Source organism: Eurypyga helias, unplaced genomic scaffold (assembly GCF_000690775.1).
Source record: "Eurypyga helias isolate BGI_N326 unplaced genomic scaffold, ASM69077v1 scaffold1408, whole genome shotgun sequence".
Taxonomy (NCBI): Eukaryota; Metazoa; Chordata; class Aves; order Eurypygiformes; family Eurypygidae; genus Eurypyga; species Eurypyga helias.
The window spans coordinates 7,829-19,047 of NW_010266075.1; the positions used below are offsets into that span (position 1 = coordinate 7,829).

Below are 11,219 nucleotides of genomic sequence, written 5' to 3' on the forward strand. Positions count from 1 at the left end.
TTTTCATAAATTACAGATGTCAGAACAGTAATTCCCTTAGTTGGTATATTGACTTTAATTAAGTAGAACAAAGGGCAAGTGATTAGACTAACAGCCTCAACCCTGACCAAGTCTGGAAAACAAAACTGTGCATTTTTTCATTCTGTTATATCTACACCAAATCTCACTCTATGGATTCAGTAACTAGCTTAGCTTCAATGTATAAACATATTTTGATTTTTCCTTCTCCTCAAAATTTAATTCCATTTTTGTCTGCTCAAATTACACAGATCCATTTAATCTTAACACAGGCCAGCTGGAATTTCTCGGTCAGTTTACTCCTACCCTAACGCCTGAACCATCCACCCACCTGCTTCTCTGCAAGGCCATCCAGCAGGACTAGTTCTGCAGAAAAGAGGCACAAAGAAGAGCAGTAAGAGGGCAATATTCCCTATGAAAAATATCTCCTGTCTTACCATTTTAAAGCAGGAGCTTTAAAAAGGATCTTTACATTAAGCTGGGAATGGAAAAATAATCTAAACATGGGAACAGATGGGCTGCAGGGCTAAAGCAGGAAGGGTTCAGCTTGTTTCTCAAAATAAAATTGAGGTGCAACAGAGTTTTGTTAAAATATCAAAACTAGTCCAGTCCTTCTTAGGGAAATGTTTTTTTAAACAATACATAGCAGAATAGACCTGGATTTCTGAAGGGCACTTCATACTGCAGCAGGTAAGAAATACTAGGAAGGATAGGGATTACTCCATGAATTACAAAGATAAGGGAGTCAAAGAGGTGGAAGGTTACCTGCTGAAGAGGGGAGAACTTCCAGTAGGTTTTTCAAGCATTGGTCTGGGACTAGTCTTGTTAAACATCTTTATTCATTGCTTGGACACAATTTGTAGGTTGTGTTACAGAAATTTGCTGATTGCACTAAGTTAGAGATGAACAAAGAGGAACAGAAGGGAGGAACTAAGAACATTTGCAGTGGAAAGAACACAAATATCCACAGAACAAAGTACTAGGAAAAGTAGCTCTGGTAGAAAGACAACGAATACTGGCATTGCATGAAGTCCATACAGGGACTTAGAATCATAGATTCATAGAATATTTAGGTTGGATAAGACCTTTAAGATCATCAGCTCCAACCATTAACGAATGGTTAACTAACACTGCTAATACCACTAAACTTTGTCCCAAAGCACCTCTTCTACACACCTTTAAAATACCTCCAGGGATGGTGACTCCACCACCTCTACCTGTTCACTTACAGAGTAGGGACCATCGGATGACCTGCTTTCAAAGGGAGATGAACTGAGACCAGCCAAGGAGTACTCAACATCAGGATGATGAAATGGAGAGACAACAGAAGGCCCCAAGATCTTGGCTAATTCAGTCTCACAGGACATGTCGGTAAGTCACGGTTACTCATATGCTTAGACAAATGGTAGTGTCACAGTGAGATGAGTTAAGCTTCGTGGTAATGCCAAGAACATATTCATGTACAACAAACATAAATTTAGTCTCTAAAAGAGGTTCCTAGCCAAGGGAATGAAGTTAGGACAGCCTCTTAGGTGTAGCATACCAGTTGATTGTGAGATTGACTGGTACTCAAACAACCTGGCTGCCTGCAAGAGAAGCAGTCTGAATGTAGAAAAGCAGGACAAACCTCTGGTCCTCTGTGCAGAGGCTTACACAAGCTTGGCAGACAACATGTGCTCACCCATATAGCTCCTTTATTCTTTATTTGTTAACCCTTGGTTTTGTCTTCCTCTGAATTCCGCCTGAAAACAGCTGAAATAGTCTTCCAGCAATCTCAGTGAAAAATATGACTGGTAACATAGCAGCAGCTTGATTTCAAACCAGAAATGATTCTTGCTTCTTGTCCATTCTGTGATTCCTGACACTGATGTCATTCATTCACAGCAAAAAACGGCAGGACAGTAGCCTATGAAGAGGAACATTATTTCACACATCAGAGCTTGTAAGACAACTTGAATCAATTATTTCCCCGTTATTTTTAGATTAAAAAGAAGGAAAGAACAAGGCATTTTAGTTACCATTTGTTCTTTCATACATCAGTCACCATAGCAGGGAGATAGCTACTCACACAGAAAGTGCTTCTTATCAGTGGCAGTTCAGGTATTTCAGGATACTTCTGTTGTCATTCCCGATATTAAAACTCAAGGAATGCAGAAGCAAGCAAATGTTTCAGTTCTTCAGCCCTTGGGCTTTCCAGTTGGGATTGGTGATCTAGAACACGTATCATGCTATTCATTAACTGGACTGTAATCAACATGCCTTGTTCAATCAGCCCTGCCGTTTTCTACCCTTATTTCAATTCAGATCAAGTTCCAGGAAGAAGACAATTCTTGGGGAAAAGTTTGTATTTAAAAAAAACCAAAAACAAACAAACAAAAAAACCCACAAGCAAGTGAGCAAAAGACAGAGCTAGCACAATACTGAGGCACTCCAGATAGTATCAGCTGCAGCCTTTGGTGACACTGCTGGCATCGTTAGCTGGTTTCTAACTGATATTCAGCAGACTCAAATTTCAACAAGCAAAAATCAAACAGGAGTCTAATATTGCAGCTAGCTACTTAGTTAAGTACTAAGAAAGTACTTAACTGCTCATAGGAAGCTTTAAACATTAATTTGTTAGAACAATAAGGTAGGTATGCTTTTGTCAACAGAAACCCTCGATTCATGTGCCAGTCACACGTTGGTAAGATGCCCTGCACCGTGTGAGCATCACCGTTTACATTTCTACATTAGCGGCTAGGAGATGTCAAGTGTGGCTGCCTCCTCCAGCACACACACACATTGTTATGGCCCCTCTGTCCCCCTCAAGGACCCCTGCCCAGACCCTGGCCCTCTGACCCACCACACGTCCCCTGCTCACCGGCTGGTCCAGCTCAATGCTCACTGCAACCACACCGAAGTCCTACAGGCACACCAAAGCCATCATCCCCCCAAACGAGCACAGACCCTCTGCTGACCTGATAGCTCTGCCCAGACGCAGGGCCTCCCATTTACGCACTGGTCGAAGCTTGAGTTAGCTGGCAAACACCCTTGCCTCTCTTACCACTGTCAGTCAAGGTTGTGTCTTTGTAGTTTCCTGCTCATGTTGTCCCTCCTTTCTTGTTAACCCCTTCTACATCTGAAAGGTTCTTGACCAGAAACACTTCAAGGAGCAGCAGCTCTCCCCTTCCACATGCTCCAGCAAACATCTCTACCTCTTCTTGAAATTCACTAAAGATGTCCCTATTCCTTCACTTGTCTGAAGGTCTGCAAGGGAGAACTTCACATTGTAAAAAAAAAATGATGGACACTTCTAACTTGGTCAGTAACTGCTGTAACAAACAAATCCCTCTAGTTACTGCATTAAGGGTCATGGGTAGTAAGCGGACAGATTTAAGCAGCAGCCATACTCATATCTGTTCCTGGAAGTTTCCAGCACTCCCCTATCCACCTACCTGCCCCTCAATGGGTGACACTCAGGCTTTCCTTAAGAGACAGTAACATGGGATTTACACGCAGCATGTGCCAGGTGCCTTCATGTACGTTAAAAAAAAAAAAAATCTGCAGTACATTGTCAGCTTCTGTAGGCATTACTGGACATCTTTGCATAAAGGCTTCAATGTATGTCTTCCCAATGCTGCTAAAGTTATCCCAGTGTGGTTGTTAGAGAAGCGAAGCCAAAGGCATGCACACTGCTACAAGACAGGCAACTTGAATGCTTGGGAGACGTACTTTTCTGAGGCAATACCCTATCCCCCCAACCAACTCTCACATGTACTCACTAGCTCTGCATATTTCAAATTTTATTTCTACTGCTGAAGTTTTGCAACCAATCTTGTTAAAGGTCAGCAGTCGGGGTTACAGAGGCCTTTTGCATTCACAGCAGTTCAAAGGTGCTGCTGTAACACCACTCACTGATGATCACACAAAGTACCTATCCTTGTTAAGCATCAGTGAGGCCTCATAATGAGATACAGTAATGTTTTATACAGGATCATAGCTTAAATCCTAGCACTCTCGACTTCACATTTATTGAAGACAGTCCTATTTTGTACAACACTGAGCATATAGTGTGGCTCTGGGAACCACAGCTGTGACTTAGTTAATGATCTCAATAAATCCTACTTAAGGAGAGACAAGAAGAAAATTATGCAAATGACTATTTCTGTACCACATGTACTCGATAACTGAAGACATACCAAAATAAGCTCCAGCATACAAACACCAACATTTCTTTAATCCACACACATGAAAAATAAACGAAAGGGGGAACAGCTTCCAGCATTTTATTTCAGAATCGTTCCAGAACATTAATTACAAAACTGACAATAAAGAAAACATACGGAAGACATATGTACAAAGATGGATGGTTAAAAACTCAAGAAAGATGACATATTTCAAATGCAGCTGTGAACATGACAGAGAACAGACCTTTTAAAAACATTATGATTAAAGAATCAGTACAGAACTGCTGTTCCCTCAGCACACACATCAGCCAGTCACACTTGGCAGCTAGATAAGATGTCTTCCACCAGCCTCTTGTAGACCCAGGCATCACCTTTAAGCCGTTGTCGTCGGATACCCACTACTTCAGGTTTACTGAGTTGGCACACTTCCAAGTCAAATTCCATAGTTACTTTGCCAAAATCTGACCGTGTTTGACATTTCAGGGTGTAACTGCACAAAACAAAAACAGAATAATCATTGAAATGTTTAATACTTGTTTTGCAATGCAGCTTTTAATTACTAAAAGCGCTTTACAAAAATTATCTCACTGCTCTCCAGAATATTGGGAAACAACCTAGAATTTAGTAAACTGAGAGCTTTGTATACTTCAGTCCCTTAACATGGTTGTTATGCCCAAGTACCAACGTGCAGCACCAGTGTCCTACCCAGCCATAGAAACCAGAGTGGCCACAGACCCCACCATCCTGAGAGTGCAGAGCTGGAAGGAAGGAGATATTCCCATGTTTTTCCCAGACAAGTCCGGGCTCTGCTTTACAGAGACACTGTTGCTGAGAGGCCAGTTACAGTTCAGCTGATAGAGAGAGGGGAAAAACTGAATCTTAAGTTTAAAGGGGAGAAGGTGCTTCTGTGCAGGTCAGTATCCCTCCAGATTCTGAGCCTGGAAATGCACGAGAGGTTTAAGTTTACTCTGACATTCTACAATGCCCATCATTTGAATATTCAAGAACTTCAGAAAATACATATTTATAAGTGAGCACAACATTTCTTTCATGCATTAGGAAATTAGGAAACGGATATTAAGCTTTGATCAGAACTAGGAATCACTCTCATTAGCTTATCCTGGTTAGTAAACCCTACAAATTAAGACAGGCTTACACAAAGGTATGGATTCCGTGCACCTTTGAAAATACACTTACTTCTTGGTTAAATGCTCATGTGTTTTAACTGCCAAGAATGAGGGTTAAAAGGTACCAACATTATCTCCCAAAACTGTCTGATTTAGTCATCTGACTGTGCCTTAGCAAACCCTTTGTATTTACAGTTTCATAAGAGAGGTTGAAGTGAATTTTGTTCAAGAGCTACCTCCTCATTACCGGTTCATGTCTGTCAGTCAGGGCTCTATTAGAGCTCACTTAACACTGTTCTGCAGTGTGTAGACGACTTTTATTGCACATATTCATCTGCTGCTCTGTACACATTTGATAAAAACTATTCTATTTTACAATGTGAAGCTGAAAAAGTAAATTCAAATGCTTAATCTTATCAAGTATCGGAGTATTGTCTATGTAGACAAATATAAGTTGAATTACCCACTTACCCCTTCTGAACATATTCCACATGCTTCTTTGAAAGAACAGTAACCATTTCATTCAACAGCTGGTCTGGATTCAGTAGCTGAGTGGTGGTGACATTACAGTGTGCCTAAAAGTAGTCAGCTCATTAAAAAAACAAACAAACAAAACCAACCCACACCAAGAAAAATTCTCCTAAAACTGAAAATATTACAAGAAGTTTTCATAAAGAAAGCTTCAGAACAAGTAACCGTAGTGACAAGTCTTTTGATTTCCCAATATTATCATAAGAAAGACATTGTAGTAGCAACAGGAACACTAAAAGACTGCTGGACAGTTAATATCAAAGCATATCCAAACTATAATCCATCAAAATCCAAAGTGGCAGCGATAGGCCAGGGCAGCACAGAGGCTACTAGAAGCATTGTATGTAGCCAGAGGCAATTCCTGTAGAAGCCTACAGAAAGTAGATAGCCAGACAACTGTTCTTAGAGCACCCTATGACAGGCTCCACAGCTGGGAGACTGCCGACAGAGTCCTGCCTAGCTGTGACTTCCAGTATCAAGGAACAGGCATAGCGCCATGTGGCTCTTCTAGGACTCAAGGCATCACCACGTTTAAAGAAAAAAGGTAACTTATTACTCCTAAGTTAACCATTATAGGGGCTTTACACTGCATCTTAGAGTTCACATGATGGGCTTGTCCCGTATGTGACTCCTTGAACAACCTTCAGACACCCATATGCAATGAGGGAAAGCATATGCCAACTGCACTGTGCTGCAGACACACTACCTGGCTTTCAGAAGCCACAGAACCAGAGAGAAGATAAGACCATGAAATGGCTTGAGAAATGAACATGGGCTGAGGATGCAAAGTCAGAGTAAAAGACTGGTTATAATAGATCTTATTCTGCCTAAAACCCTATGCCACTCCCTGACATAACTGCTGTAACACTATGAAATAAAGTTCTGTCTTCCCTGGTTGTACTTCAGTGTCCTCAGGCATGCACCTGTGACATTCTTCCCAGAGTGGTGAGGCACTGGAACAGGTTGCCCAGAGAAGCTGTGGATATCCCATCCCTGGAAATGTTCAAGGCCAGTCTTGGTGGGGGTTTGGGCAACCCGGGTTTGTGGAAGGTGTCTGTGCCTATGGCAGGGGGGTTGGAACTAGATCATCTTTAATATTCCTTCCAACCCAAACCATACTATGATCCTATAAGCCATCATTTTACTTATACTGTGGACAAATGAAATGGGTGCACCAAAGGATAAAAAATTTAGAGACAGAAGATCTAGCTTTTCTTTTAATTGCTCAGCTTCCTGAATTACTGGCACAGGCTGGACTCCTGTACAATGAGGTGGTCAGGTTTGTAGCCCAACACATGTCCTGACCTTGCCAGACTGCCACCTTGCCTCTGACAAGTGCTTCTTGGAAAAGCTTTCAGCTGGAATACAGCAGCTGAATGCCACCTGCAGAGGCTGCAAGCCACACTGTGGTCCTTTTACTGACAGAGAGCTCTTACTATACAGCCAGTGCCCTAACAGCTTCAGCTCCAGGGGCCAGTCAGCTACAGGTAAGCATCACTTCTTTCTATGGAACTGGTGATGTCTCAGTAATGGCCCTGCCTCTTTCAGGTTAATCATGGTTTTCAAACACGTCATCCATAGATTCACGTATAAATTCTTTCTTTTATAACTTTTGAAGTATATTAGTTGCTTTTGAGTGATGTATACATTTCTGTTCACTACGCAAGTATTACACCAATGCCATTTGATGTGTATTGTACAAAGCTAAGATTAACTTTGTGGGTGAATTTTAGTAGATCCGAATTATTAATGTAATTTTAAAGTGCTCTGTGCAAAGCATTAGCTGAGGATCTGCTTTTTCCATAGCTATTTAAGGAAGAATAAGTAGCCAATTGGCTCAGACACAATGGCATCAAAACTTTAATAATCTAAACTATGTGGACAGTGTCTGAAATTCTTTTGTAAGGTATAGTTATTTAGACAAAGTTTAATCTCAGGGTCTTTTGACATCTAAAGACTATCTTGGAACAGATCTACTGCTCCTCATCTGTGGAAACACAACCCAGCAATGTTATCAGAATTCTTTTTTTTTTTTTTTTAGTGGAAAAACTAGCAGCATCTCCATAAAATACCATGATTAAAATTTTTCAGCTACAGTTTCTTTAAAATCACCCTGCTTCCCTCACATTTGGTTGAGATAGGATATAAGAAGCAATGGCCAAACTCTTCCCTTGATCTGTTGGGACTTGTCCAGACAAAGACAAGTCTCTTGGCTGACTGTGACATTACCATGTTAACACAGACACATTCAGAGCAACTGCACTTCATTGCAGAATGCAGCCAAGTCAGATGACAGTGGTTTTCACAAGACCATTTCTAAAAGTATTGGATGTTTTCAATAATTATATTCCTTTTCATGTAAAAATTTTCCAGCAGTCATACCTTAAGTTTCCTTGGACGATCTCTAGTCGATCGTTTCTTTTTGCTTGGCGTGAGCATTGTAATCACTTTATCTAGGCGTCTCTCAAGATTTCCAAATATTTTGGCTTTTCTCTTCTTTTGACTTCTGCCCACATGAGCTAGGTCAAGATCTAATTCCACTGAATGACACCTGTTACATGAACAAGTTAATCAGTTGTTTTTCCTCAGTGTTTAGAAGTTAGTTATTTCAGATACATCACTATGATATTACCAGACCTGACAGAATGAAGGAAACCAAAAGCAAGCATGGTGCGTTATAAGAGTTTGTTTGAAAATCAGTTGAGATTTAAACCCAGAGGTATACATACAAACTGCAGCCCTCTGAGGAACTGGAATAAGGAGGAACTTACATTATAGAAAATAGGAATATATTTTGAAGATAATTGAGTTATATAGTTTTAAAATTTGCTCTGCCTTCAATGTTTTCTAGTGAATGTAGAAAGAGGTTTAGGAAGGTTTTTTACCAAAAGAATAGAAATAACAGCTTGCTGTTGTAACAAGGCTTCCTAGGCAGTACATGGATTAAGGCAGTCCCATTCTAAATCAAAAGTGTCACAGATAACTGGACATTTACCTTCTTTCAAGAATAACCTCAGCTGCTGTCAGTTCATCTGTGTTTGTGGATTTCTGAATTGGGGTGACTGTATTGACCTGGCTCCCTGAAAGAAAGTATCCAAGCCAAAGCATGTATGTTTTTGCATAAAGGATTTTATTTTCTTCAGCCAGGATTTCTCATGATTAGTAATTTATTTCTAAACCCAGTCCACTTCTCAATCTCAGGTCTGTATCTTCAGAATGATAAAAATATGTTAACAGTACAACAACGATACTACCACTACTCTAACAAAGGAAATCCGTGACTAATTTCCTGAGGGCTCTAGAAATTAAGCCTTAGAGGAACCAGTGCAGTTCAATGTTGGAAATCCGGAAAGGAAGAGGATTAGAATCACTTTCTTGCTCTGCTACTGGTCCCATAATAAATACTAGGAAATTCACTATATTGAACAGTTATGTTCTTTACCAAGCCATTTCCTTTATATGAAGGGCATGGGTTTTATATAGCCATGTTTAATAATACACCCTACGTAACTCATAACAGAACACACACTAAAAAGTTCTACTACCCACATTAGAGTTCTGCTGAGCCTGGGTTTGAATGCACAGAAGTAAACACCAACTGAAACAGTGAGCAAATGAGTTGTTGCAATTAAACACAAATTCAAAGTTTCAGCGTCTACAGAATTGCACCTAGCCTCAGACAATGATGATCTCAAAGTTTCCAATGGACCCTTCCACTTTTCTGTCTCTAAGAACGAATAATGCCACTCTTCCTGAATCAAAGATATTTCAGTGAAACAAACAATTCATAGAATCAGAGGGATTTGGGTTGGAAGGGACCTTAAAGACCATCTAGTTCCAACCCCCCTGCCATGGACGGGGACATCCCCCACTAGCCCAAGTTACTCAAAGCCTCATCCAGCCTGGCCTTGAACACCTCCAGGGATGGGGCATCCACAGCTTCTCTGGGCAACCTTTTCCAGTGCCTCACCACCCTCTCCGTGAAGAATTTAATTAGCTTTTAATTGTTTAATCCTCAGAAATATCTCACTAAAAATGAGCTGAAACAGTGTTTCTGCATTTCCCATTTCAGAACGAGTACCTACTTTTGCTTTTTAAACTTACCATGAAGTCAAACTTCACAAGTGACCACAGTTTTGTCTTAAGACAAAAATCAAACTCAAACAACTAGTCTTTTTAGTGCTCTTCCTTAAATCCTTTACAGAGGATGTCATTGAAGTGAAGCATGCCCAAGATCCCTTATAACCTGAATCAGACCACAAAGACTAACTTCTTGAACAATGTGTCTTAGGACTGGAACAGGAGTCTCCTATTGCAAGAACTTCTTGGCATTTGACAGACAGTATTAGCATTTACAGTATCAGCACCAAAAAAGTTATGTTAATGGTGGAAGGGAATGGTAATGTACATAGGATCAATCACTTTCATAAGAATGGAATACACAAACTGAGGACAGAAATTTTCAGTAACTCAGGAGAGCTGACATAGTTTAGAGAGACTTCTGTGGTCTATTGCATCACTGTAAGATATACACATTAACAGAAATATTTTCACTGCCACACTAGACTGTTACCATGAGAAACCCAAAGTTAAGTTTCTCCTAGAAGAAGCAATAAAAACAGATGTGACTAAAAGTACACATTTATTTCCGCTCAAGGTAATAACAAAGGAAAAACAGAGTGTTGAGGAAATTACGTTCTTGAACTTCATGCAAAAGTGAAAAGAGATACAAGTTTTTGGAACACAGCAATTGGCTTCATGTCACAGTGTGCCAAGAGGCATACACATGCGATACTGCCAGCAGCAATGACTTCTGCAATTAACACACAGTGACATATGAAGACATATTGTTAAACCTCTGGCAGCATCTTACCAGGTGTACTGGAAGAAGCAGGCTGGTGAATACGACAAAACAAGTCAAGTCTTCTGGAAACCGTTGTGTTGGAAACACAAGTATTGTCTTCGTATTGTCTTAGTCAGCAGGGCACTCAGCAGTGGCAGCAGCTTGTGCCACAGATCGGTGCTCGATTGAAGGAAGCAAAGGGGTTCCCGAACCCCAAGGAGCACAGAAGGAGCCGGGCAGCCCACGTGATACCGGCAGCCCCTGCCAGAGCGACTGACGTTACTCGGGGGCAGTGCCAGGAGCAACGGCGGGGGATTTAATCCCTGCCCAGGGAGCGCGAGCGACCCGGAGCGCTGCGAACAGAGCGGGCAAACAGGGCATGGCGCACCATTTCGCGCGAGTAGGCAGGACTCAGCCATGGTGGTCACCCGGAGGAAAGCCACTGCTAGGAGAGACGTGGCAACTCAGACGGGGCTCCTGCTCAGGGATGCAGCTCTCCAACTCTCTGCCTGCAGCGAGTGCCTGAGCCTGTGC

General features: G+C 41.3%; 1 protein-coding gene across 1 annotated transcript; it reads right to left on the reverse strand.

The window, feature by feature from the left end:
- Nucleotides 1-4,496: 4,496 nt before the first annotated feature.
- Nucleotides 4,497-8,922, reverse strand: LOC104513534 (maternal embryonic leucine zipper kinase-like; the record flags this gene model as incomplete). The annotated part of the gene is made up of 4 exons (XM_010156931.1): nt 4,497-4,674; nt 5,783-5,886; nt 8,225-8,393; nt 8,838-8,922. Coding segments are annotated over 4 exons (536 nt in total), but the record flags the coding sequence as incomplete, so codon positions are not given.
- Between the last annotated feature and the right edge of the window lie 2,297 nt (nt 8,923-11,219).